Source organism: Emys orbicularis, chromosome 19, assembly GCF_028017835.1.
Source record: "Emys orbicularis isolate rEmyOrb1 chromosome 19, rEmyOrb1.hap1, whole genome shotgun sequence".
In the NCBI taxonomy this organism is placed as follows: Eukaryota; Metazoa; Chordata; order Testudines; family Emydidae; genus Emys; species Emys orbicularis.
This window is the reverse complement of record NC_088701.1, coordinates 7,927,324-7,955,196: the sequence shown is the minus strand read 5'-3', so window position 1 is coordinate 7,955,196 and position 27,873 is coordinate 7,927,324. Positions and strand designations below refer to the sequence as shown.

At 57.4% G+C, this 27,873-nt stretch overlaps 1 protein-coding gene across 1 annotated transcript in view; it reads left to right on the top strand.

Annotated features, from left to right (window-relative positions):
- The window catches only part of PNPLA6 (patatin like phospholipase domain containing 6), a 78,832-nt gene that overhangs the window by 7,832 nt on the left and 43,127 nt on the right, over positions 1-27,873 (top strand). The window contains exons 2-16 of the mRNA XM_065419652.1: positions 7,847-7,928; positions 8,688-8,756; positions 14,958-15,045; positions 15,572-15,654; positions 18,171-18,268; positions 18,725-18,865; positions 19,913-20,072; positions 20,456-20,536; positions 21,124-21,252; positions 21,344-21,424; positions 22,442-22,592; positions 22,963-23,046; positions 23,540-23,646; positions 24,112-24,324; positions 25,079-25,156. Of these exons, the coding sequence (XP_065275724.1) occupies positions 7,890-7,928; positions 8,688-8,756; positions 14,958-15,045; positions 15,572-15,654; positions 18,171-18,268; positions 18,725-18,865; positions 19,913-20,072; positions 20,456-20,536; positions 21,124-21,252; positions 21,344-21,424; positions 22,442-22,592; positions 22,963-23,046; positions 23,540-23,646; positions 24,112-24,324; positions 25,079-25,156 (1,602 nt within the window). The 5' untranslated portion in view covers positions 7,847-7,889. The remainder of the gene's footprint in view (positions 1-7,846; positions 7,929-8,687; positions 8,757-14,957; positions 15,046-15,571; positions 15,655-18,170; positions 18,269-18,724; positions 18,866-19,912; positions 20,073-20,455; positions 20,537-21,123; positions 21,253-21,343; positions 21,425-22,441; positions 22,593-22,962; positions 23,047-23,539; positions 23,647-24,111; positions 24,325-25,078; positions 25,157-27,873) is intronic.

The window sequence follows — 27,873 nt, the reverse complement described above, 5'->3', positions numbered from 1 at the left end:
CCAATGCCACTACAACAGTGGCCGGTGCCAGATGCTTCAGAGAGAATGAACAGAACAAGGCAATTTCGAGTGATCCATCCCCATCATCCAGTCCCAGGTTCTGGCATTCAGTGGTTTAGGGACACCCAGAGCATGGGGTTGCATCCCTGACCATCTTGGCTAATAGTCATTGATGGACCTGTCCTCCATGAACTTATCTAATTCTTTTTGAACCCATTATATTTTTGGCCTTCACAACATCCCTTGCCAATGAGTTCAACAGGTTGTCTGTGCATTGTGTGAAGAAGTACTTCCTTATGTTAGTTTTAATCTGCTGCCTATTAATTTCATTGGGTGACCCCTGGTTCTTCTGTTATGTGAAGAGAGAAATAACATTTCCTTATTCATTCTTTTCATACCATTCATGATTTTACAGACCTCCCTTAGTTGTCTATTTTTCCAAGCTGAGAAGTCCCAGTCTTTTAAATCTCCCCTCATACGGAAGCTGTTCTATACCCATAATCATTTTTGTTGCCCTTCTCTGTACCCTTTCCAGTTCTAATATATCTTTTTTGAGATGGGTCAATCATCTGCACACAGTATACAACATGTGGGCGTACCATGGATTTATATAGAGACATTATGATATCTTCTGTCTCATTATCTATCCCTTTCCTAATGGTTGCTAACATTCTGCTAGCTCAGGGGTAGGCAACCTATGGCATGCGTGCCAAAGGCGGCACGCGAGCTGATTTTCAGTGGCACTCACACTGCCTGGGTTCTGGCCACCGGTCCGGAGGGCTCTGCATTTTAATTTAATTTTAAATGAAGCTTCTTAAACATTTTAAAAACCTTATTTACTTTACATACAACAATAGTTTAGGAGTACTTGTGGCACCTTAGAGACTAACAAATTTGTTAGTCTCTAAGGTGCCACAAGTACTCCTGTTCTTTTTGCGGATACAGAGTAACACGGCTGCTACTCTGAAACAATAGTTTAGTTCTATATTATAAACTTATAGAAAGAGACCTTCTAAAAACGTTAAAATGTATGACTGGCACGCGAAACCTTAAATCCGAGTGAATAAATGAAGACTCGGCACAGCACTTCTGAACGGTTGCCGACTCCTGTGCTAGCTTTTTTGACTGCTGCTGCACATTGAGCAGATGGATTTCAGAGAACTATCCATAGTGACCCCAAGATCTCTTTCTTGAGTGGTAACAGCTAATTTAAACCCCATCATTTTATATGTATAGTTGGGATTATGTTTTACAATGTGCATTACTTTTCACTTATCAACATTGAATTTCATTTGCCATTTTGTTGCCCGATCACCCAGTTTTGTGAGATCCCTTTGTAATTCTTCACGGTCTGCTTTGGATTTAACTGTCTTGAGTAAGTTTATATCATGTTCACATTTTGCCACATCACCGTTTACCCCCTTTTCCAGATCATTTATGAATATGTTGAACATCACTAATCCCAGTACAGATCCCTGGGGGACACCACTATTTACCTCTCCCCAATCTGAATATTGACCATTTATTCCTATCCTTTGTTTCCTGTCTTTTAAGTTACTGATCCATGAGAGGACCTTCCCTCTTATCCCATGACTGCTTACTTCGCTTACGACCCTCACCAAAGGCTCTTTGTCAAGGCTTTCTGAAAGTCCAGGAACCTCATGTCTCCTGCTTTGCCCTAAGATCATTTTAACCCTTCTGGACCCATGGGGTAACAGTGCGAAGTACAGAGGGAAACTGAGGCATGCATAGGAGTAATTAAAAATATTACAGAAAATTCACACTTTATTACGCTCTGGTTGGTTTTAAACGTGATGCTGCATGTGGAAATGTGTCCAACTGTCTCTCAGGCATGGGCCATGCCCCTTGTGTGCTCCTTTCTCACCAATATCACACTTGTGACAGAGTGCTCCCAAGCAGGGCACAGCTGGGCACCTGGGAACAGAGCTGAGCCTCCCCTGAGCACAGCCAAGGTCACTGACTCTCAGGAGAACTGGTGGCTTTCTTAAAGTCCCAGCTCCTGGAGTCATGTGAATTTGTGAGAATTCCAGCGTTTGCTTAGCCAATGAAGTCAGTGTCTAGCGCTCATGGCTGGGGAGCACGGTCCAGCAGCTCCTTGGAGGGATGAATAAAGAACCCAAACTGATCGGGTTTTGTAATCCCATGATTTTGGGGGCCTCACTTCTGAGCATGGAAGCTGGTGACGCTGCATAGATGGTGGGTTCTATGTGCCTATGAGCTCCAAAGCATGCTAGTAACAACCAGCACAGAGACCTCCTCTGAAGTGTCCGACGCTGTTAATCAGGGGAGCTGCAAGGCTTAGCTGACCCACTGGGTGGGAAAGGTTGGGTGGTGGGGTGGGATGCTGGGTGGGGCAGGGCAGGCTGGACAGAGTGAGGTGGCAAGTGGGGAAGGCTGACTGGGCGGGGTGGGAGGGAAGGCTGGCTGAGGGTGGCAAACTAGGGCTGGCTGGCAAGGAAGGCTGTGTGAGGAAGGGGGGGCAGCAGCAGGTGCTGGGTGGGGAAGAGGGGGGGCGGGCACTGGGTGGGAAATGGGGGGGTGTCGGTTGGGGGAGGCTGGGCTGGGGAAAGCAGGTGCTGGGTGGGAAAAGTTGGGGCGGTGGGCTGGGAGGGGCGAAGGCTAGGCTGGGATTGGCGAAGGCTGGGCTGGCGGGGTGGGGGAAGGCGACGGGCACTTTGCTTGGCCTTTACACACAGCATCTGTCTGTCCAGCCCTGTTATCAGGGCATGGCCTCGCTTGCTAATCAGTCTTCAGAGGCTGTTGCTGCAGTGCAAAGGCAATCAACAGCTGGATTAACCCGACTGCTTCTGCCCCAGGCCTCAGTGGGCACCCTGAATGAGAGCCGGAGGAGGGACCCTCGCGTCCTGAGCAAAGCTCCCTGCCAAGGGGTCCTCCCCAGGCAGCCTTTCCTTCTGCGCCAGAGCTTTGGAGTGAGAGGAGATGGCTGCCCTGGCAGGAATCTGGGTCCCATTTATCCAACACCCTTTGTCCCTTGGGTGGCTAGTAACAGCATCACGGGCTAGTCTGTGAGCCTGTGTGGGATAGAGGGCGGCTGCTGTTCATTGATCCCTCACCCTAGTGATCTGTAGCCTCTTCCTGGCCGATAAGGGGGCTACAGTGTGAGGGCACTGCTGGGCCTGGAGCCTGAGCTTTGGTGACCTGCCATCGACTGCCATGCCAGTGTTACTGTAAAACCGGGACTCTGATTTGAACCCTGCTTCACGCTGTCACCTTGGGACCGGAGCTTTGCCACCTGGCGTTCGCCTGACGGTGGTGAGTGGTTTTATTTCAATGTTTGAGCAAAATCGGTGCAGCTGTTTGAGTCCCACAAGGTGGGTCCCTATGCTGTGATGTGGAGAATAAACTCTGGGGGTGGGGCAAGGGCTCTGCCACTGGGGCAGCGGGGGCCTGCTCTCCAGGTCAGTTCTCTAAAGTCAGTCTTTGTATCTTAAGAACATAAGAATGGCCACACTGGGTCAGCACAATGGTCCATCCTGCCTTCTGACAGTGGCCGGTGCCAGGTGCTTCAGAGGGAACGAACAGAACAGGGCAATTACTGAGTGATCCATCCCGTCGTCTAGTCCCAGCTTCTGGCAGTTAGAGGCTTAGGACACCCGGGGTTGCCTCCCTGACCATCTTGGCTAATAGCCATTGGTGGCATGAACCCTTGGTGCTGCTTGTGCTCAGCAAGGCTTTGATTCTGCCTCCCTGAGCTCAGTGGGAGCTGTGTGACTGATTCAAAGGGCACAGGGGCCAGCCCTAGGCCCCCTTCTCATGCTCGCTGTGCTGCTCCTACCTGCATGAGGCATGTGGCTAATTGGAAAAAGCCAGCTAGAAACCTTGCTGATTGTCGCACAGCAGCTGCTGCAGCCTCCGGGGCTTGGCAAGTCCAACTCCTCCACCGAGATTTCCCTGTGATGAACTGCAGGCAGCAAATTCTGTGTGCGGTGGGAAGGGCTTGCTCTGTCGCGGGCTGGGGTGGAGCCCACCAGCATTGTGCTGCAGTTGGATGGTGGGGGGCCTTGACAGATGGAGCTGGCGATGTGCTGGCTGCGAGCACTCATCCTAAACCAAGTCCAGGCAGATCTAAATGAATGTAGCACGTGGGTTGCCGTATCTGTGCGCTGGAGATATTCCCATTACCAAGCACTCCATAGGATCTGACACGGTGACATTCACTGAGGAGAGTCCAAGCGAACCTGTAACCTTGGTGGCGAAGATTGGGGGGGCTTGCCCACAGGTCTCACAGGACTGGGGCAGGGTATTGACCAGACTCTGTGGTTGGTACCATGCACCACCTCCCTGTGATGGCCCCGCCTTAGCCCTGCTCATGTGCTGCACAGAAAGGGGGATGGGCTGATGGAACACTCAGAGCTCACCGCATGTCCATCGTTGAGGCATTTCCTGGGCCGCGGTTAGGACCAAACCACAAATGAGGGTGGAGCTGAACCAGACCGTGAGTTGCCAGTGGGGGAGAGGCCGGAGGGAGAAATGGGGCCAGGACGGTAGTGGAAGCAAAGGTGCAGGGTCCAGGAGCTGCCAGAGATGGCAGGCTGAGATGGGACCCCCAGAGCAGGGCCCGCAGCACAGGGGCATTGCCCAACTGGAGCAGGGGATGGGGAGCCCTGATATGGCAAGAGGGATGCAGAGATGCTGGCATGGCTGCAGCTCTGGAAGTGTGCGGCTCTCTGCCTTGCCCACAGCTGACCCTGCCCAAGGAGCAAAACTCCTGGGTGAGACCCTGGGGCCGTGGGGGTGAAGGGTATGCCTGCAGCAGGAGCTACCAGCTCATGACTGGTAAGGGTGGGCTGGCCACGGGCAGTGCCTTGTGGGGTGAGGGGGTGGAAAGCTGGAGGAAACCCAGAGGCAAAGGGGTAACTGAGTGCAGTCCCTGGAGAAATGCTCCCCAATGCTGGGAGCCCAGACCCGGGGAGGGTGTGTGGAGGAGGAGGGGATAGAACTGGCTGAGACCTGGGACTGCTGGGTTGAGCAAAGGAAGCGACTCTTTGGGTGGAATGGGGTGGTTTGACGGCAAGGGAGATGCATGGGCTGTAACCCCTCTGGGCAGGGAGTGAGCGGGGGGGGGGGGTCTCTGCAGGCACCCACTGTTCTGTCCTGCCTCTGCAGCTCTCGGTATAACCTGGGGGCTGCTGTTCTCGGGGTCCTGCTGACCGCCTGACCCTTCCCCCCGCCCCATGCAGCCGCTGTGCTCTGCGGGTCCGCTAGCGCTGGAGGCCAGGGCAGGGAGGAGGTCAGCTGGTAGCTAACCGTATGGGGCCTCCTTCCTGCAGCTCTGTGTTAAATGCTGTGGCTGGCAGGAACTGGCCAGGAAACAGCAGCGAGAGGAGCAGGGGGGCGGGGAATGACACCGCAGTGACGTCCCCGCCGCTCTGCTGCATGGGTTGGGCGCAGCCGGCTCTAACCCGGGAGCGGCTCACAGGGGAGGCTTTCCAAGCCGTTGGCTCACAGAGCCTGGGGCACCGGGATCCGGGTCTTGTCCCCATGGCTGAGGGGTCTGCACTCTGCACAGAGCCCCCGCAGTGCAGCCCAGAGCCTTGAGGAAGTGCCTTGGGGGGAACTTTCTTGCACAATCTCCTGCGAGCGGAAGGGGGTGAGGGGCTCACAGGAGTCCGTTCACACAGCTTTAGTTACCCAGGTTCGAAACATGACCTACGCCTGGGCTCCTTCTCCCAACGCTTGCACACCAACCAGCCCCTGCTCCTCAGCACTGGCTGCCAGACACATTGCTGGGCACTATCCTGAAATGCTGTCTTGGGTCTGCTGTGTCAATCCTGGGACGGAGGAGGGGCTAAATTGGATTTCCCCAGTGGGCCCAGAGTTCAAGCTCCTTTCTCACCCTGAACAGTAGCTGGCCTGAGCACACGTGTCCAGCGTTAGAGCCAGGTTAATCCTGGGTGAACGGCCCTCACTAGGGGCAGGGCCGGTGCAAGGAAGTTTCACACCCTAGGCGAAACTTCCATCTTGCGCCCCCCCCCTCCGCCCTGTGGCAGCTCCCCGCCTCCGCTCTGAGGCGCCCCCCGTGGCAGCTCCCTCTCCCCGGGGAGCCGTGCGGCAGCTCCCCACCCCAGCTCACCTCTGCTCTGCCTCCTCCCCGAGCACGCCACCCCCACTCTAATTCTCCTCCCCTCCCAGGCTTGCGGCCCCAAACAGCTGATTGGCGCCACAAGCCTGGGAGGCGGGAGAAGTGGAGCGGCCGCTGCGCTGGGAGAGGGAGTCTGAGCCGCACATGTCAGCGCGCTGCCGGCAGCCCAACCCAGGAACACTGTAAAAAAAAAAAAAAAAAATTGGGGGCACCGCTTTTTGATGCCCCCACTTCTTGGCGCCCTAGGCAGCCGCCTAGTTTGCCTTAATGGTAGCACCGGCCCTGACTAGGGGACTGGTGCGGGCCCTGGCCCTCCAACAGTCTCTCCCATGTGCTCCCTGGCCAGCCAGGGCTCTATTAGCATCCCCTTCCCCTGAGACTACAGAACTCTGCCTTGGCTGGCTAAGGTTAAGCTGTCCCTGTGTATTGCTGCTTTGCCTGGCCTGCCCGTGTGTCGAAGCTGCAGCAAACATGTTCCCGGTGAGGTCCTGGTGTGCAGCGAGAACGTCCTGCTGGAGCCATTTCAGCCCAGGAGCTGCGCCCACACGGGGTGCTGGGGCAGGACAGCATTGGCAGGAGAGGTTGCAGGGGCACCACTGGCTATTGCTGGTCTGATGGAAGCCAACACAGCATGGGGAGAATGTTACTAACAAGGGTGGGGAAGGGGGTTGTCCCTGCTGGAGGGAATGAGTGAGTCTCTCTTATCACCCCCTCCTCTGTAGGGGCTGGCACCCCTCTTGGACATCCTTCCTCATCTGCCCCAGGCAACACACTGCCTCGGTGGCCTTAACTGGCCTCTCCCTTCCTACGTCTATCTACACAACAGCTAGAAGGTTGCTCCCTAGCCAGGTAGACAGAGGCACAGTTCTACTCAAGCTAGTGTGCTAACAATAGCAGTGTGGCCCCAGTGTGCGGGTGGCCGCCAGAGTACAATCCCACTCACCCTCGGGGAACATACTCAGGTGGGAGTCAACCGTCTGCCGTGGCCCCGCTGCTATTGGAAGCAGGCTAACTCATGTGTACCAGACTGCCCATGCTGGGAAGCAGCCCTTGGTCTCAGTACAGGCCTGACCCCGAGTGCCCAGCCCTGTCCTGAGCTGGAAATTGCCCACTTCCACAGTGTGAACTGGGACTCTCTCCTCCACACCCCGCACTCTGCACTGGCTGGCAGGGGGCTTTGGGTCTGAGTCATGGTGCCTGTGTCTGGTGATAGACAAGGAGGTGACTTGGAGGGCAGGTGCAGAGGGCCCATCTGCCCTGGAATGGGGCAGGGACACCACTGGCTTAGGAGGTGAGTGGGCAGGGTCTGGACTCTGCCTGGGACCTTTCTCCTTGGCAGATGGTCAAGCAGCAACACTCCTTCCCCCAGCAGTGGGGCTAGCACTGGTGGGGAGCCGCACAGGACCAGCTGCTCCCCAGGTATGTCTGCAGTTCAGGTCAGGGACAGTAGGCTGAGAATCAGGGAGGGAAGGGCCAGCCCCATGTTGCCCCATGACCTGTGCTCCCAGCCAGGAACCAGCAGGAAGTAACACACTGGCTGGGAGGGTGCTGTCTTGGGGAGGTCGGCGGGGGGGGGGGGGGAATGGGGCCCTCTGTGAGGGAGGGAAACTATTGGGAGGGTGAGTAAGGAGATCTGTGGTGCTAGGGGGTCATGGGAGCTGGGCATGGTCGACCCTGGCTTCCCCCAAAGGGCACAGCATAAACGTCTCTGCTTGTTCTCAGGCACCTTTCTGGGACGGGCCTGGGACCGGGGCCAGCAGCAGACATGGGGCAGAGTGAGTCTGAGCCTCAGGATGAGCAGGAGGTAGGTGCTGTCCAGTTCCTTGCTGGGGCCCCTGGCAGTTTGTCCTCTGCAGCCTGGCAGTCACTGGAGTGAGTGAGTTCCCAGCCTCTCAACCCCATCGTTCCACCCCTGCCACCCATGTTCAGAGAGCTCCCCCTGCTGGTGTTGTCCACTGACTGGACAAGGACCTGAAGAGACCCTCCCCACCAGTACCATTTCCTGGGCGCTGGGGACACTTCCCTAGTGCAGGGCACCTTGGCTGGCATCCCAGTCAGAGTCCTCTCCAGGGCCCCCACTTGCCCCAGTAGGATGCCCCTCCCCTCTGACTTGGGAATGTTAAATCCAGCATCCAGGTCACGTTCCAGCTCCACGAATCCCCCATCTCCCATGGGAACCTTCTTCCCAGATGAGGTACTGGGTTTGGCAGAAGCCTCTCCAGAGCCCAGCGGCCTTCTGGGATATGTCTGGGTAGGTGTGGCCTGCTGGGGCCTGCCCAGGATTGCTGGAGACTTGCCCTCCACTTCAATGTCTTTTCTACTTCTGCACTGTTATGTGCCCCTTGAACAGCTGCCAGCCTCACTCCAGAGGTGGCTGCATTTCAGTGGTGGGCCAGTGGTCACTGCACACTCAGCAAAGCGTGTTGGGATGGAAGGTGCTATGGACAGACCCTTATGCCCAGATGTAGGGTGGAGCAGCTGTAGGGCTGGACCCATGGGCTTTGATGGCAGCATCAGCCTGCCTGCTGGCGCTGAGGCTCTGTCTGCATCTCTCTCCACACAGGATGCAGCGCTCACAGCCGTGCTGCCCAACCTTAAGCTCTTTGTGGAAGATCAGCTCCAGACCAGCATGGTGAGGAGGGGCGTCTGGGGGGTTGTGCCTGTGGTGTGGGGCCAGGTGTGGTGTCTCCTGGAGGGATTGTGTTCCTGGGGGATATGGAGCAGTGTAGTGGTCTCTCCCGTGGGCAGTGGAAGTGCTGGCCCGCTGGCATAGCCCCCGGCCCAAGGCAGCCCAGCTCCTGGTGGGATGGGAGGCTCTGGTACTTGCCCAGGAATGCGCTGGCACCTTTGGGGCTCAGCCATCCCTGGGCGAGTCTTGGCTGGTGAGTGGAGGGGTTGGGAAAGACACTGTCCTTGGGCGGGGGGAGGGGCTGGGAAAGAATTTCCCCCTGGTTTGAGCTGTGGGGAGTCTGCTGGCTTCCAATTCCTCTAGTGCTGTGTGTGGCTGCCCTCCCCCCGCCCCCATTGGTCCCTCCGACAGCAGGGGTGGGGTGTGTGGCAGGTGGGAGTAGTTACTAGCCGAAGGGTAGGCTGGGAGAGGCCAGTGTTTTTCCCAGGAATTGAAATTGGGGGGGTGTTTGATTTTACAGGGGGGAGGTCAGGGCCGATGAGGGGTGAGACCATGAGGGTGAAGGTGGGCTGTATGGCACCATAGTAAAAACTGAAAAATGTTTCGTGACCATTTTATTAGATTTAACTCATGTTTTAAAATCATCACACAAATTAAAGTTGGCTACTCAAGCCTTCCATGAAGCACTACATCTACATCCTTCTTGGTTTCTTGTTATAATTTTGCACAACTCTGTTAATGAATTTCTTGAATGCAATGCGTTCATCTTCGGTGGGTTTTTGTGTGTCCACTACTTCCATTCCTTCAATTGATATCCTCATTAGTTCATTCACATGATCAGGCAGAAGACGACTTCTTTCAGAACTCAAAATTCTATTCAATGATGAAAAAGAACACTCAACTGTAGCTGTTGTGACTGGGAGTAGCAAGAGATGAATTCCTACTTCTTTCATCCCAGGAAACATAGCACAAAGATCGGGTTGAGCCACTAGTGATGATAAAAAAAGAAGTTGAAGTCAAATCTTCATTCATTCATCGCGTATGATATTCCTCTCTGTGTTCAAATTCTCTATTCTGCCCTGAGCACATGGCAGCCCCCTTGCTGGTAGTGCCTCACTCCACTCAACTGTCAGTGTTTTATAGGACAGGGATCTGTAAAAGCTACGTAGAGGTTGAGTAGAATCTAGAAGTCGCTGTTGTAGATTTTTAAGAATCAAGTCTATGTACTTTTTCAGTTGTCTTAACAAACACTTCTTGTCCTCTTCACTTAAGGATTCAATATAAATGCCTTAATTGGTCAACTTCTGGACTGAAGTCTTTGCTTCTTCCAGTACTTTTTCTATGGATAGCTCTCTGATTGATCCAAATGTAGCTTCTATTGCTGGACAAAGATCTATTACTGTTGTAGCAGATGCCTGGATGGCATTGTTTAATGACCCAAGTGGTTTCATCAGTAGACTTACAAGAGAGAGAATGGCAATAGTCTTCTCTGAACGTAGTAGCAAAAGTAATCCACCAGCCTCACTACTTAGATCCATCCTATCTTGGTAGATACTTTCCAAAGCCAGTAATAACAGCTGGAGTAATTTTAAGACAAGAGCCAAAGATCGGTCATGAGAAAGCCAGAGGGTTTTCCCAGGTTGGACTAATTTGAACTTCAGTCCCAGTGTATCTTCTCTATTTTCCAAGATATTCAGTCTTTTTGAACTCTTGCTGAAAAAAGGATATAATGAAGACATTAAATTTATAGCTTTTTTAATGTCTTTTGAAGAGTCTGCAGCTCGTACTAGCGCTAGTTGGAGTAAATGTAAATGCAGTGTGTATAGGAGAGACTAGGGTTACACTTTTCTCTGAGCAAAGCTTGTACTCCACCATGTCTTCCAGCGAAGTTTGCAGCTCCATCAAATGCACAAGCAGCCATCTGTTTGGGGTCCAAATGACAAGCATTTAACTCTTCTAAGATGTAGGTTGTCACAGATGCAGCTGATGTGTCTTCTATAGCTTGAACATCTAGAAATGCATTTACTGGCCTACCACTGACATCAAGATAACATATGACTTAATACTTGATGCCCATTTGCATCGGTGCATTCATCAGCCATGTATGCAAATTTTTGAATGTGGTGAGAGAGTTCTTCACTTTTTCAACTGTTGAGTCTTTCACTGTTACACCTCATGCTTCTAGCCAGTCAGTTGAGTTGAGATAGTGAGCATTTGCTGGTCTTGTTCGGAACCAGTGTTCAACTTCAGGATGACAATGCACTTAATATTGGCCTCCAGTTTGTAGTGTGTGGTATCTCTTGCTTAAATAGAAAGTATGATGTGTCTCCAGCATTCTTAATAGCCTCATTAACACTCACCGGTGTTGTCCTTGGTCAGTGGAGACTCAAAGTTCAGAGGTGCTTTCATGTGAGTTCACCTTCCACGTGGGGGGCAAGAAGGCACGTTGCTCGTTCCTCCAGCTGCTCACTGTTCGCTCTGGCCACTGTTGTTCATTGTGCCACCATTCACTCCATCCCTCTGTTGCCAGTGGCCCTGCGCCATCATCTTCTGCTGCCACCTGCCACTGTGACCTCTGTGAGTTGGTCTCTTGAGGTTCCACCCAGCTCTCAGTGATTTCAGCTGAGCTCTCAGTGGTGGAACCTCGCTGCTAGTGCAGACTGGGCCCGTCTCTTCCACAGAAACACTGTCCCACAGCAGGTCTAAGCACTTAAACCTGATTATCGGTGATTTCAGCTGTAGTGGTCACTTAACAAAACAAAAGACTATCTATGGAGCCTAATCAACTCTGTCTTTAAACAGTGGAGGGGGCAGGTCAAATAGTACTTGTGACTCAGGCAGACCATCAAGCAAAACACCTGTCCCCACCCTCTCTCATGATGCCCTCAATCAGCACAGGCTAAGTACAGTTCTACTGCCCTTTACTCATATAATAAGAATAGCAACATTTCATTACCTCCCCGCATTCAAGTGATTTGTAACCCAACCCCAGCCAAAATCTATCACTTGGGCTAGGTCTACACTGGGGGGGGGTGTCGACCTAAGATACGCAACTTCAGCTACGCGAATAGCGTAGCTGAAGTTGTGTATTTTACGTCGACTTACCTGGCTGTGAGGACGGCGGCGAGTCGACCGCTGCCACTCCCCCGTCGACTCCGCTTCCGCCTCTCGCTGCGGTGGAGTTCCGGAGTCGATGGCAGAGCGATCGGGGATCGATTTTATCGCGTCTACACTAGATGCGATAAATCGATCCCCGATAGATCGATCGCTACCCGCCAATCCGGCGGGTAGTGAAGACGTGCCCTCAGGCAACACAGCTCTGTGTGCTGGATACTTCGGTAGATTAGGCGTGAATATAAATACAATCTGGTCCTGAAGCCTTTCCCCCCAGCTCATCACTAGCTGTCAGGGAGAGCTCATTTAGACTTTGCTTACAAAATCATAATTTGAAATTATTAGGTTGGCCAACATCACCAAAATAAATGCACTGACATTGTCATAAAAAACAACAGCTGTATAAGGGAGCTAGTCTATGTTCATACTTTTCAAATCGACTAGACTTTTTCAGATACACGTATTTTATGATACACTTTATATGCTTTTAAAGTGTGTATTAATGTTTCAATTTCAATTCAAATTTCCAAACAATCACTAAATTGGCAACACGGCATGTAACTAGTTCACAAAACGGGGGGGTGGGGGGGTGTTGGGGAAATTCAGGGGGGGTGTAGGGAAATCCCTGGGAGGAGCTCTCCCTACTCGCCCAAGACCTGGCCTGGGGCAGCATTGCTGATGGAGCAGCCAGCCCAGCTACTGTACAGCCCCTGGCACCCTGCAGTGCAGCCCCTCTCCCTGTGATGTGGCCCATGCAGTCGCAGCCTGTGCAGGTCAGGTGCCTGGCTTGTGGTGCTGCACTACATGGTGGGACCGGCTGTTACGGATTCACACATTCTGTGCTGTGCTGCACCCTTTGCATAGCATTCTGGGGGTGACCCCTGTAATGCATCAGATCCCAGGGGTCACATTGACTCAGCAGGGCAAGCCACACAGCCTCAGCACCTCTGAGTCTGGGCCTCTGGGCTCCAGCCTCCCCTGCTGCTCACAGTGAGCTCATGTTTGGGGACGTTTTCCCTGTCAGGGATTGCTGCATCAGCCAATACCTGCAGTGACACTGTGCGGCCTTTCCAGAGAGGGGGTAGTTACTAATCACCTGGAATATGGTGTTGGGGACCCTTAGGTTAGCATGTGACAGGTGAGCATGGGACAGTTTGTCTTGGTGGGAACCAGGGCTGTGCCATGTCCTGATCCTTTGAGCTCCATCCTCGTGTTCTCCCCGTTCGAAGTCTCTGCTCCCAGAAGCACCCTGCAGCTATCTGTTTCCCCACCCTCCCTTGGTCTCCAGCCAGGCTGTTTGCCCATGCCCAGTCTGCCTCGGCTTAACTGTGAACGGCCCAGTCCTTGGGCTCTGTTGTCTCTTTGGGATCCTCCACCACAGGGGCAGGTGTGATGAAATGGGAATTTTTTGTAATATTTTTGAGTCCTGCCTGCCTCAGTTTCCCCTATATTTTGCATGGCTACCCAGTGGGGGAAAAGGATTGTTTGCTCTCAGGGCAGACTGAGAGACATGAGGTGGAGGGGGAGGTAGGTGTGTGTGTGTGTGTGTGTGTGTGTGTGTGTGTGTGTGTGTCCTCGCTATCTGAGCAGACTGAAGTGGTCATTAGAAAGGACTGGCTGAGGCCAACCCATATCAATGGAAAACCCCGGTCACCAGCACATTGACAACTGGCAACCAGTGCCCCACCACCTCTCAGAGGGAAGCTGAGCAGAGACCCTGGCTCGAGACCAAAGGACTGGGTGGTGGGAGCTGGGGGGAAAAGAGTGCTCTTCTGGAAGAGGCTGGGAGCTCTCACTGCTTGGCCTAAGGAAGGGAGTCAGAGGCAGCTGGCAGGGCATTGCTCTGGGCTGACGGGATCTGCCTGTGCTTTAACGCTTATGGTGACCCGAGCACTTCCCATGCTGGGTCCCAGCTGCCTAATAAGCCCGCCTGTGTGAGTGTCTCTGGTGCATTGGTCCCTGCGGAGTGGACTCTACCAGGAATCTCTCCGTTGGATTCGCTGAGCAGAGCTCATAGGGTGAAGCTGGAGTGCTGATGCCGCTGCAGCAGTTCAGCCTCAGGAGGTGGTGAGGCTACGTGGCCTGCAGAGGTGGCACGTGGCGGGGAAGCACGCCATACGGCCTTGTGGGCTGCAGCACGGCTTCACAGTCACTCACTGTGCCTTCTTCAGTGCAACGCAGGGTAACTTGCCAGCTCCTTGCCCGCCCCTCCCCAACCTGCCTTGGCCAGTCCTGCCTGGCCTTTGGCTGCAGGATCCCAGCCCCCAACGCTCTATTCCTGGCTCCGGGATGGACTCTGTGAGGTTGGACAAGGCAACTGGGCCCAGGTCTGAGGGCTGCAGATGCAGCCCCTGCGCACACATGTGCCCATACAGCTGCAGGAGGTTAAATGCCAAGGCTTCCCCCTCTCCTCTCTCTGATGGGGATCCCCACTTCGCTCCCAGCGGGGTGCTGCGGCTTGTGAAGCGCTCAGAGCCCCTCAGAGCCACACTGCTGGAGCAGGGCAAGCTGCTTGAGGGAGACTCACCCTGGAAGCCAGACTCTGAGACCATCCCCGCTGCCCTGAGCCCTCCCAGGTTTCTGTCAGGCAGAGGTGACGCCTTTCTGTTGCTCGGGTCAGGGCACAAAGTAAAGGTTCCGGTGTGAACCCTGGTAGAAATGGGGGGGGGGGGGGACCATGACTGCACGTGCCCCTCCACTATGTCCCCTGGGGATCTCCACATCAAAGGGGTTTCTCCAAGAGAATGGTCCAAAGCTGGGGGCCTAGCACTGATCCTGTGGCTCCCTGACAGTAGGATTGGTTCAGTTCATGTGAATGATGCTGGTCTCCAGGCAGGTGGCTTATTGAGTCAGACACTTTGTGCCTTCCCTTTCCCACTCACTGAATAGCAGGACAAAGCCCACAGGGAAACTGAGGCATACACTGCTCATAAAAAATATTGCCTGAATTTCCACCTCCACACAACTGCTCCACAGGGTGAGGGCTACTCTTGCCTGCCCCGTTCAGTCCCCTGGAGCGTGGCTGGTGCTGCCTTGGACCCACCCACGGCCTGTCTGGAAGCCTGGTCTGGAACATGCCTCTTCCCATAGGTGCTGGGTGTCATGATTGGCGTTGGTGTTTCCATGTTGCTCATCGCCACCTTGATCCTGGTGCTGGTCCGCAGGCTGCGCCTCAAGAGTAAGTGCCCATCCCTGCAGGAAGCAAATCTGATCCCTTTCGCAGCCATGGCTCTGGCATGCTGCTGCCCATCAGGATGTCTTGGGCTTAGTGTCTGCAGGCCTGTATAGGCAGTGAGACCGTAATAGCTAGAGCAGGGGGCTGGAAACCAGTACTCCTGGGTTCTCTCCTACTGAGTCACTGCCTGGGCAAGTCCCTTCACGGCCCTGTGCCTCAGTTTCCCTACATACAAAGGGATTGTGAGAGGTATCCAGGGACTGGTTGGGAAGGGCATAAAGCTCCTGGGGTTCTTTGGGGGCAGCCCAGCTTCCAGGGGCTGGAGTGGGGGGGTGGGGGCAGGCAGAACTCTGCCATCTGTACCCCCAAGGCCTCTGCACCACTCCCTGGACTGGGAGGTGGGTTGCAATGAGGAGCGCAAGCAGGGAGTCAGATTGGTGGGGAAGGGGACAGGCTCCAACCCTTGCTGGGGTGGGGCCCTGGGGTCCCTGCACTGGTAACCTTTCATGTCTCCCTCTTTCTCGCTCAGAGGTTCAGGCTCAGGAGACGCCCAAGTATCGATTCCGCAAGCGGGACAAAGTGCTGTTCTACGGGCGCAAGATCATGCGCAAGGTATGGGGCTGGGGCAGAGCACCATGCACTGGCCCAGGCTGGGGAGTCCGTGGGTGCTGGCAGTGAAAGCGTTGATGGCTCTGCCAGCTCCAGTGTAGTGCTCTAATCCCTGTCCCCTCCCTGCCCAGAAGCCTGGCTGTAGCCCAGCTGAAGGGCGTCTCTGGGGGTAGTTCAATTTCGCAGTTAGACACTGGTGTTGGACAGGGTGGTGGCCAGGGCCGGCTTTAGGCCGAGTCCCCCAATTCCCCAGAATTGGGCCCCGCGCCTTAGGCTCACCCGGCGGTGGTCTGCTTTGGCGGCGGGGGGGTTCCGCTCCGGGGTCTTCGGCAGCATTTTGGCGGCGGTGGGGGGGTGTCCGCTCCAGGGTCTTCGGTGGCGGGGGGTCCTTCAGGGAGCGCCCCCCCACCCCCGCTGCCAAAGTGCCACCGAAGACCCGGACCATGGAATCGGGCCCGGCAGGTCCTAAAGCCAGCCCTGGTGGTGGCTCCCATGGCACCGCCCCCAACCCATGCTCCTCTCCTCCCGCTGCAGCTGAGGAGTAAGAGCTCTGGCAGGTGAATCATTGCAGGTGGGCCTGGTCTCTGGCATCCCTGTCACAGAGCCACAGAGTCTGGCCTATGCCCCTCCTGTAGCCAGTCCCTTGGGAGTGACCCCTTCAGTGTGATGGGTCCCAAGGACCACACAGTTACACAGGGTAGGCGCAAAACTTGGTCTTTGGGCACCAGCCCTGCCTGTCTCTCTGCAGCAAATCTGGGGGAGGCCTGTGCTGTGCCCTTTGGGGCACCACTCAGTGAAGAGCGTCAGTGACACCAGGTAGCCTGTTCAAGCCAAGGGGACAGTTTATTACCCAGTTGGCACACAGGCTCCGAGAGATCCTAGCTTGGCACAGAGAAGAAAAAGTGAAGAGCGAGTTCAGGCTGACCAGCGCCAGGCCTCCCTTGAGCCAAGCTGTTCCTTTGTCTGCCCCAGGTCATCTCTGTGTCTCTGGGGACACGTCTGCATTGCAATGAAAAACCCACAGCTGCGAGGCTGGGCCCGGGCCAATTGACTTGGGCTCACAGGGCTAAAAATCACAGTGTATGTGTTTGGGCCCAGGCTGGAGCCTGGGTTCTGAAACCCCACAATGGGGGAGGGCCCCAGAGCATAAACCCCAGCCCGAAACGTCGACACTGCAATTTTTAGCCCTGCAGCTTGAGTCAGCTGACCTGGGTCAGCTGGGGTTGGGCCATAGGTCTTTTATTGCAGTGTAGACATAGGCTCTCCCCCCAGCCACCTGGTTTTGTTCTCCGGACCCAGCCATGCTGTGCTCACCTGCCTCGGAACCAGGTGTCGGTCTCTGGGCACTGAGGATCTGCTGCTCAGAAATGTTGATTCCAGCCCAGAAAGTCCTAGCAACTCTGCTCAGATCCCTGGCCAGCTCTCCCATGGCCTAGGGAGAGAATGAATTCTTTCCCCCTGGGGGTAGTTGTGCCAGGGTGCTAGGTGCAGAATGATGCAGACAGCTCATAAACACCTTACAGAGCTTTGTCACACTAAGCAACAGCAGTGGGGTTAGCAGACAGGGCAGGATGTGTGGCTGTCTGCCCTGGCAGCCAGGAGCCTGCTGGGGCAGGCTCGCAGGAACCCAGCATGCAAGGCCCCCAGGAACCTGCCCTGAGGGGACAGTCTGGCTGGTGACAGGGACCCATCCAGGCCCATGCTCCAAGGGTGGGGAGAGTGTTTCTAAAGCACTAACATCCCCAGCCTCTGCCAGCCCCTCTTCTCCCTGCTCCCCCCCACCCACTTTGCCCTGCCTGGGGGTGAAGGGGGGGCAGCGCTGGCCCAGATGCAGGGGCGGGGGGTTCATGAGTCAGTTTGGGATGCAGGGGCGGGTCTCTTGGTGCTGGTTATCTCTTCAGGAAGCAGTGAGGGGGAGCTGGGGAGGAGGTGAACTCCAGCTGGGAGCAGTGGCGGGAGATGGGTTCCTGTGCGGGGCATGCTGCAGCCCAGCTGGGTCATGTTGCCAGGAACTGGGGCACAGCAGCAGATAGCTCTGCCAGAGCCTGGACCTGGGGAGGGTCCTGTGGGGTCACTAATCCCAGAGATGTGAGCGGGACCCCGTCTCCACCACTGGGAGTCCTGTCCAGCAGCCCCCCACTGAGCTGCTTACTGAGCGGCTCGGGGCGAGGCAGCCTGCTGGGCTTTCCCAAGGCCTCTGGCCCAGGCCCATCATCTGACTGCCTGTGAGGATTCAGGGGGGCAGGGAACCGGGCACCAGGAGCTGGGAGAGCTGGCGTTGGAGGTGGGGTGGCCTGCAGGAGAAGGCCAGTTCCATGAGGACTCCCCATTGCGGGCACAGAGCCAGGCACGTGGTGCCAGGGGCCGTGGTGTCCTGGCAGGGCTCCCTGCTTTGTCTCCTGCCTGGCTCGCTGGCAGCACGTGGTTGGCTGAGTACCAAATCTCCTCACCCAGATGGCTGGCTCCAGTGGGCGCTGTCCGCGGGAGCAGCTGGTGGCTTACCTGGGCTGTCTCTGCAGGTGTCCCAATCCACCTCCTCCCTTGTGGACACAACAATCTCCAGCACCTCCCGGCCCCGCATGAAGAAGAAGCTCAAGATGTTGAACATTGCCAAAAAGTAAGTGGGTTCGCTCACCCTCCATGGTGTGAGACAACTGGGGCTGGCCCAGCCCTGCCACGAGGGCTAGTGGAGGCACCCATGTTCCCAGCCCTGCTGCGGGAGTGGGTAGTAAACCTCCCCTCCCCCCCCAAGCCATTAGCACTAACTCTGACCTCTCCTTGCTCTGCAAAGCAGCTGCACCCCAGCCTGGACACCAGCCTGGAGAACCCACCCTCAGAGCAGTTGACCGGCACCGGACCAGCCTGCGGCATGGTGCTGCTCAGCTCCCTGGGTGGGGTCCTTGGGCCTCAGGCCCCTGGCATGAGTGAGTGCCATGGCTCAGGAACAAGTCCTGCCTCCTTGATGCATGATGCAGATTCTCTTCTTCCCTGGGTGTGTGTGGGGGAATCTGCCCCTGCAGGCAACTCTCTGGTTGGCCCCGTCTATCCCCTCCCCGTCTGTCCCTGTGCCCAGGATCCTGCGCATCAAGAAGGAGCTGCCCATCCTGCAGCTGAAGGAGCCGCCGCCCTCAGTGCTGGAAGCGGATCTGACTGAGTTTGACGTGGCCAACTCCCACTTGCCGTCCGAGGTGCTGTACATGCTGAAGAACGTCCGGTGAGTGCCCCCATGCAGCGGGGCCCAGAGCCCAGGCTCAGCTGCAGCCGCGTTTCCCCCTCCCCGCAAGCAAGCTTGAGCTAGGGTGGGCCCCTCTGAGGTATGAAATCCAGGAGAGCCGGGATGATCCTGAGCCCATGACCTGGCCAGCTGGCTGTGTGTAATGGAGCGCTCTGTCCGACCGATTTCCCAGCATGGTCCTGGGAAAACCTGGACACCGTGTGAGCCTGTCAGAGCATCTAGTCCAGTGGGTCTCAACCTTTCTTCATTTGCGGATCCCTCTGGACATTTTGAATGGAGGTGCAGACCCCTTGGGAAATCTGTCTGTATATACAGCTGAATTCTGTTCAGTTTGTTTTTAACCTGTCCTTTGCGGACCCCTTAGGCATAGTCTGTGGACCCCAAGGGTCTGCGGACCACAGGTTGAGAACCACTGGTCTAAGCTGTGCAGGCTCCAGCCCAGTCGGACCATAGGTGGGAGAGCTGCCAGGAATGCTCTGGAGCAGCAGGAATTGTGGCCCTGGTTCTCCAGTAGGGGGCACTCTTCCCTCTTGCCTGATAGAGAGCTAGTGCTCCCCAGGGCAGGGCAGCTGGAGGCAGCCTCTGTCGGGTAAGAGCAAATGCTGGGTGCTGGTCCTTGCGGGCTCGTGGTGGGACCCAGCACAGCGTTAGTCCTGGCTGAGTCCCGGCAGTGTTGCTGTGGGGCTATTGCATCAGACAGACTCTTCCCCAGAAGTGGCTGTGTTTGGGGACGGGGAGAGATCTCTGCCCCTAGGGGTGATAGCTTGTGGGCACTGGGATCCTGGAGCAGGGTAGTGTCACTGGAGGCTTGACCCTCTGGGGCCACTTCCACTCCCCCCATGCATGGAGATGGAGGGTGGGGGGATGACTGACAGAGCCCACCTAGCCAGCCAGCTCTGGCCCATGTGATGCAGGAGCTTGGGCTGGGCCCCAAGGCCCCCTCATGACATGAGCCCCAAGTCCCTGCCATGAGTTGCTGAAGGCTTTGCTCCCCTGCTGCCCACTGTGACCCGCCCTTCCTTGCAGGGTGCTGGGCCATTTTGAGAAGCCGCTGTTCCTGGAGCTCTGTAAGCACATGATCTTCCAGCAGTTCCAACAGGGCGAGTACGTCTTCCGGCCTGGCCAGCCCGACACCAGCATCTACGTGGTGCAGGATGGCAAGCTGGAGCTCTTCCTGACCCAGCAGGTGAGGGGGGCATGTCCCAGCCCACCCTGCCGTGTCCATCTGCTGGAGGCACTTGTCTGCCCAGCCACCAGCGACCCCTCCTGCCCCAAGCCACCTGTGGCCCCAGTGCTCTGCACCCCTTGGCTGGGTGGTCCCCTGCACCTGGGGACACCTTGGGGCAGAGGGGCATATGGGACACAATGGCTGAGGCCAGCTGCCAAGCAGCCCTGCCCTTCGGGATCACTGTGGCTGTAGGCATGGAGGCTCCCCTGGGGCTGCCTCCCTTCCAGGGAGGGGCTCATGGAGCAGGCCTCCACAGAGCCTGGTGCCAAGCGAGTTCTGGTGGCAGGGATGGCGAGGGTGGGTGATGGGGGCCCCCTAAGGAGGGTGTTGCTGTGTTGCAGGACGGGAAGGAGACCCTGGTGAAGGAGGTGTTCCCCGGGGACAGTGTGCACAGCCTGCTCAGCATTCTTGATGTCATCACGGTACCAGCCCTGCCCCTCCACCTCCTGTTGGCCTGCTGGCCCCGTCCACCCATCCCACTCCCCCGCCCCTCTGGTGCTGGAGTGAATAGTCCAGCTCATTGAGTGACTGGCAGCCATGGGCTCCCCCCAGTTCTGCTCATGCCCCTCAATCCCGATCCGCAACCCCCTGCTCTCCTAACCCTGGGTCCCTAACGAAAGGCTAAATCCGGGTAGGCCCTGTGGGATGTGTGTGGTAAGCCCACCTGACCCCCCCGCATCCCGTGATGGGTTTGCAGCCTGGGTCCCAGGTGGTGACATGCCACCATCACCCTGCCCCGTGCTTGCCACCTTGCCCCACGCGAGGTCTAGAGGAGATGAACCTTTCCTCCTCAGGGCCTGGATATCGGCCTTGGCTGGCTGCTGGGCTCGGGTGAATGTGGCTGTAGGCTACTCTCTGGACCTTTTGGCCTGAAGCCATGGGGTAGCCCCCCAGATCCCTGGCTGTCTTTGGCGGTGCCCCCCACTGGTAGGCTGCTCTACCCGAAGGAGGAGGCGGGGGCACACCAGCCTTGGTGCAGGGACCCATGGGCACTCGGGTTCTCACACAGGGGCACCAGCGGCCGTACCGGACCGTGTCTGCGCGGGCAGGTGAGGACTCCACAGTGCTGCGGCTGCCAGTCGAGGCCTTCTCTGCCGTCTTCGAGAAGTACCCCGAGAGCCTGGTGCGGGTGGTGCAGGTGAGTGTGGCCTCGGCCCCCCTCCCATGTGCTGACCCCCTCCCCTCCCCCGCATTGTGCCCCACGCTCAGACTCTCCCCTTCCCTTCCAGATCATCATGGTGCGTCTGCAGCGGGTCACCTTCCTGGCCCTCCACAACTACCTGGGGCTGACCAATGAACTCTTCAGCCACGTGAGTGATGGGCCCTGCCCTGGAGCTCCTCCCACGGGAGTGGTGGGTCCTGCTCCCTGCACCAGAACCTTTGTCCTTCCCATCCCCGGTTCCTCCTGCCCATGGCAGTTTGGGCCAGACTTGAGCCAGTGTCCAAACCCTGGTCCCACTAGCGGGGCTGGAGGCTGGCACCCGGCTTGGGAGGGGACAGAAAGAGCTAGAACCCCCCGAGCAAAGCCCCTGTGCCTGCAAGGGGGGGATCCCTGTGCAGCAGGGATGGAGCAGGGCCTGGCAGGGTGCCCCCTGCTGCTAGCGAGTCACACAAGAGGCCTTAACACCCGGCCTGGCGGCTCTGTGGAGGTGGAGAATCCTGCACCCAAGCAGCCCCTCTCCCTGGCACAGCCCTGCTCTGCTCTCAGATTTGGCTGCTGGAGCAGCGTTCCCTGCCTTGCTGGGTGGAGCACCTGGCTCAGGGTGGAGCCAAGCCCTTAGGGAACAGCCGGGTCCATCCTCTGATGCCAGAGGAACCAGCCCAGCGTTCAGATGGGTCACTGGGCTGGCGCTGTGACCCCCTGCGCCCCAGCTGCCAGGGAGCCAGCAGCCGAGAGCAAGCTTTGCGGGGCCATCGTGTGGCGGCAGCACCTGGCGCTCTGGGCTCAGCTGGGCTCTGCGCTCTCCTTGTCTACAGTGGCACATCTGGCCCCTCCCACGTTATGCGGCTCGGTGGACACGGGTCTCCCCCACACAAGCCATGCGGCTGCTGGCGTGGAGCATGTTCCCTCCTGGGCCATCAGCCAAGTGAGGGGAGCCAAGCTGTCCCTGTGCCCATACCCGTCCCTGTCCTGCCCACTCTGCCTCAGCTCTGCTCTGGGCTGGGGGCAGGACTCGCTGGGGGAGGTGTTGCCCCCTGCGTGATGGGGGAGGTCCGACGAGATGCTCTGAATGGCCCCTATTGGCCTTGAGTGGTGGGTGTGGCTGGTCCCCAGGCTGGCACTGCCCAGCCTGGCCTGGTGCTGATGCCAGCTGTGTCTGTGGCAGGAGATGCAGCCGCTGCGGCTCTTCCCCCAGCCCAGCCATGCCTCGCGCACCAGCCCTGTCAGACACAGCAAGCGCGTCATCAGCGTCTCCTCCATCGACGACCATAAGGAGAGCTCTGGGAGGCAGCCAGATGCCAGCACCAAGGACCTGGGTAAGGGTTGCCCTGGCTCAGGGAGGGGAACGCAGCAGCTGTGCTCCCCCTCAGAGCAACTGAGCTGGGCATGGACCGGACAGGGGTGAAAGAAGTCAAGGGTGCAGAAGGGCTCAGTACGGGGTGCTGCGCTGCAGGGAGCGGGGTGGAGGCTTGGTAGGGGGCACGCTATGCTGCCTGTCCCTGGCACTCCCCTTGCATGGAACTGGTCCACACCTTCCATATGCCACGACAGCTGTGGAGTGGCTCTCGTCACCAATCCTGCCCCTGGAGGTGGCCTGGCTACAGGGTCCGACCCAGGGCAGGGGAGGCTCTGGACTCCGTGTGCTCGCTGTGCCAGTGTAACGGGATGTGTGTGTCACTCTCACAGCTGATCAGCTCAAGCTGGGGACCCTGGAGTCCTCTGCAGTGCCACTGCTGAGCCGCTGCATCTCCATGCCAGTTGATATCTCAGGTAAGTGGAATTCCCCCAGGATGGGACCAGGTTGGGGATGGGACCCATGGGATCCTGGGGCAGCAGGCGATGGTGGGGAAACTCCTGGCACCCGCCCTGCCCTGCTGTAGGGTGGGGTTGCTGCCTGGCCAATGGGGATGGTGGTTGCTGCCCCAATTGAGCTGGGGAGGGGTTAGACTGCAGGAAGCAGGCTCAGGGCACTCTGGGGTTTGGAACCAACCGGGGAGAGCCCAGAGGCCACAGGTGCCAAGGGAGCAGGGGGCAGGTGGAGGGTATGAGACATGCCTCCAGGACGTGGGCGTCCTAGGGAATGGCAGTGAAGGAAGGTCGAGGGGGAAGTGCTGGGCTAAGTTGGGCCCTTGTTGACTGAGGCGCTGAGCAGCCTGGCCTGGACAGAGACCTCTGTGGTGCTGGCTGTGTTGGGCACCCGGTGGGGAGGGGCGGGCAGCCTGGTTCTGCGGTGAGCGCTGCCCCTGGCTTCTTTCCTGCACAGGCCTCCAGAAGGGCCCTCGCTCAGACTTCGACATGGCCTACGAGCGCGGCAGGATCTCGGTGTCATTGCAGGAGGAGAGCACCGGCACCATGGCCTCCTTCTCCCGGGTAGGTTCCCTGCACGCACCTCTCTGACTGGGCCAGCGCTTGGTGCCCTCCAACCAGCTGCAGAGCGGGGGCTGCTCCCTCCCAAGGCACAAGGTGCCCAGTGGGGCCTGGTGTGGGGCAGAGGCTCCTCACAAAGGGGTGTGAAGGCGCACTGCCCGCTGGGGGGTGGGGCCGGCCTGTGCTCCGTCACACTCCCTTGTCCAGGACAGCACAGAGCTGGCCGTCAGGCAGCAGGTGGGCAATTCTGTGGCTAGCAAAAACAGCCTGGGCATGCCCACATAGAAGCATGGGGGTTTGGCAGCCGGGCACAGAGTAGGAGTGGCGGGACGGGGGCTGAAGTGGGGTTGGCAGCTGGCAAAGGCCCAGGCAGAACTGAGTCACTGCAAGGGATGGGGAGGTGCCGTCTGGGCAGTGGCAGGGGGCAGAGCCAGAGGCTGTGGCAGGGCAACCCTGCCACGCTCTGAGTGTCCACCCCCGTCTCTACAGTCTGTCTCCCAGGAGCCCAAGGAGCGCAGGTCAGTGATGGTAGAGGAGCAGCCACCCGGTACTTATCACTTCAACTACTGCGAGGACGACTCAGCAGGCGGTGCCTGCCCCTTTGGGCCTTACCAGGGCCGCCAGACCAGCGCCATCTTCGAGGCTGCCAAGCGGGAGCTGGTGAAGCTCATGAAGATCGAGGTGAAGGGGCAGTGAGGGGCACAGCCACAGGGGGGCAGGGCAGGGTGGACTCCCAGGGTCTGGTGAGGGCAGGGCAGGGTGAGTCCCCGGGCTGTGCCTGGGGGATGGGGGAAAGGGCCGGGTGAGTCCCCCGGCTGTGCCTGGGGGATTGGGGGGGGGGGAGGGCCGGGTGAGTCCCCGGGCTGTGCCTGGGGGATTGGGGGGGGGGGGGGGGGAGGGCCGGGTGAGTCCCCGGGCTGTGCCTGGGAGCTCCAGCTGCCCTTAGGGAGTCTGGGGTTATTCTGGCTCTGGAGGCCGTGCCTGGGGGACTCCTCATGCCGTCAGTTCTCCCTCTTCCAGAGCCATAGGTCAGCCAGGCTGTGGCCAGTCCTGCTCTGAGCTGCACATCTGCTGCCTCCCAGCTTGGCCTTGGGCGGTTCCAGTGCACAGGCTCCGCGGAAGAGCTGGGCTGGAATGTTTGGTTTCTGGAGTCTTGGCCTTCGGGGGAGGAGGGGTGGCCCAGGGTGGGATGGACAGATGGGCTCCCAGGTGGGGAGGGCTGAGCTGCCCTGTCTGTGGTTGGAGGGGCTGGCCAGTCCATCAGCCAGCACAGGGGCAGGGAAGGACTGGAGGGGAGGCCCCAGCATGGAGGGCAGCTCTGTGCAGCTCCCAGTTGGTGCAGCAGGGCTTAGCACTGCTAGGGACCTGCCTGCAAGCCTCTCCGCCCCTATTACTGGGTGCTCTGCCTGATCCCTCACTGCTGCTCTCCCCACAGGACCCCTCACTTCTCAACAACCGGGTGCTACTGCACCACGCCAAGGCCGGGACAGTCATCGCCCGCCAGGGGGACCAGGTAGGTGCCAGGGGAGTGCCAGTGCCCAGCAGCCATAGGGTGACACTGGTAGCAGGTGCTCTGAACTGGTGCTGCTGTTGTCCCTTGCCAGCTTGGGCCTGGTCCCCACTGCCCTGCGGCAGCCCCAGTGTGGAGTGGGCAGGACGTGCTGCCTGCTGGGGTGGGGGCACTGGTGGTGATGGCTGCATGAGGAGCAGGGCAGTGGGGCTGCCAAGCTGCCTGGAGTGGCTCACGAACGTGTGTGCCAACCTCAGGGCAGACTGTACAAACCAGGGCACGAACCCCAAACAGGCTCTGTGCTCTGTAAAGATTTCACCAAGTAACAAGCGTGAACTCCTAAAGCACTATAACAGCCTTACCATGGAGTCACAGGCAGTCCCCTGGGGCATCTGGATCTAGCTTGCCACCCAGGCAAGCCGGTCTTTGTGATAGATGAGCCCTTACACCAGGAACCACAGCAGTACTCAGGTTACTCCCTGACCCAACGGACTAGTCACTTACCCCCGGTCAATTCTACAGTAACTCCTCACTTAACGCTGTAGTTATGTTCCTGAAAAATGCAACTTTAAGTGAAACGATGTTAAACAAATCCAATTTTCCCATAAGATTTAATGTAAATGTGGGGGGTTAGGTTCCAAGGAATTTTTTTGGGGGCAGACAAAAGGCATTATATACTGTACAGTACTGTACTGTACTGTGGTGGGGAGGTGCCCTGACTTACCCCTGGGGCTCAGGGCTGAGGGTGCGGGGTCTGCGAGGGAGTTAGGGTGCGGGAGGGTGCTCAGGGTGGGGGTGCGGGAGGAGGCTCAGGGCTGGGGCAGCCAGGAGGTGCAGAGCACTTACCTGGGGCAGCTCCTGTTTGGTGCAGGGGGTGTGCAGGTGGCTCTGCACAGCATGGCCGGAGGACTCAGGAGGAGCAGGGGCAGCCGCGCAGCCAGCAGCCAGAGAGAAGCGGCGCTTTCCCCTTCTCTCCGGCCAGCTTTGAAGGGGAAAGCGCCGCTTCTCTCCGGCTGCTCGGCTACCCCTGTTCCTCCTGAGTCCTCCGACCCATGCTCGCAGGGCCGCATTCCAAAAGGGGCTTTAGAGCTGCAGGCCTTAGCCCAGGGCCCTGCAGCCCCTAAAGCCCGTGCGTTCTGGGTGGCCCTGTCTGCCGGGGGGATGGGGGGGCAGCTTCCCCGCTCGCTCGCTCGCTCCCTCCCTCCCTCCCAGAAAGTCCTAAGCGCTGGGAAGGAGGGAGGAGGAAGGGAGGGGGAGGAGGCGGAGAAGAGGAACTTGTGCAATGCTCCCTTGTAAAGTCAGCCAAACGACATTATAAGGGAGCATTGCACAACTTTAAACGAGTATGTCCCCTAACGGAGCAGCGACGTAACTTCGAAACAACGTTAAGCGGGAGGACGTTAAGTGAGGAGTTACTGTACCTCAGATCTCAAACCACAGACAATACTTGTAGCCAATCCTGTAATACTAACTAAAGATTTATTAACTAGGGAAAAGAACTGAGAGTTATTCACTAGGTGAAAGCAGGTAACAGATGCACGCAAGTGAGGTACAGTCAGGTTCCAAAAGGCAGTAGAAGCTGCTGTAATGTGCAAGTTCTATACCAGGGTTCTCAAACTGGGGGCCATAAACCCTCAAGGGGTTGCAAGCTTATTACCTGGGGGGGTTGGAAGCTGTCAGCCTCCAGCATTTATAATAGTTTTAAATAATAAAAAAAATGTTTTTAATTTATAAGGGGGGGGGAGGGTCACACTGATAGGCTTGCTGTGTGAAAGGGGTCACCAATACAAAAGTTTGAGAACCACTGGCCTATACGACCTTTAGGGCTAACCCAAGCTAAGCTGCTTGGGGATCCCTTACTTATGCTTAGAAATCTTGCCCTTCCCGAATGCCAAGCTCCACAGTGATACAGATCTTTCTGGTCAAGCGTTATTTCCTTCCCCCAGAGTTCAAACTGATGGAACGAGTGTCGGTCGGCGCTTGGCTCCCCTTCATGGGTGTGGCGGGGGCGGGGGAGGGGGCGTGGAATCAAAGAAGTCTTTGTCCTTTGATGTTTCACAATGGCTTGGTTTCAATGGGCAGACCCAGCACTTTACAATAATTAATGCTGCTTTCCCCTTTGGTGAGTTACACAATAAGAGGTTTACAATGCAAATGTTTGATGTAACTCCAGTGATAAGGGAGATCAGCATCCTACAAGAATTTCAGCATTTCTAAACACCAAACACATTCTCATCAACTTCACATCTATTCTAACAGTGCGAATACACTGGTGAGCCAGCCTGGTTCCCAACTCTGCATTTGTCAGTGTTCAGTGAGGCCTGGGGGCCTTGGCATGAGCTGGCACCTGCTCTGCCAGCGTCACAGGGCCTTGCTGCTTCCTCGGCCTATGACCTCCGCAAGGAGGGACTCAGCGTGAATGGCACTGTGGCGCACTGGAGTCCCATTCCCCCAGTCCCCCTCTGTCCTCTCCCCATGGGGTGTGGGAGCCTTCTCTGCAGCTCCTACCAAATGGATCCAAGGGCTGCTGCCCCCAAGTGCCCTGCCCCGAGCACCCCACCCCTTCCCTCTGTGCCTTATTAGCCCATTGCAGCGCCCTCGCCAGGGGCCAGATGAGACTTCTTCCCTGTGCGCCCCTCCCGCCCCCCAGGGCTGCATGGCTGTTGGGCAGGTGGGATGGCAGGTCCACACCCCGCCCCGAGCCAGGTGCATATCCAGGG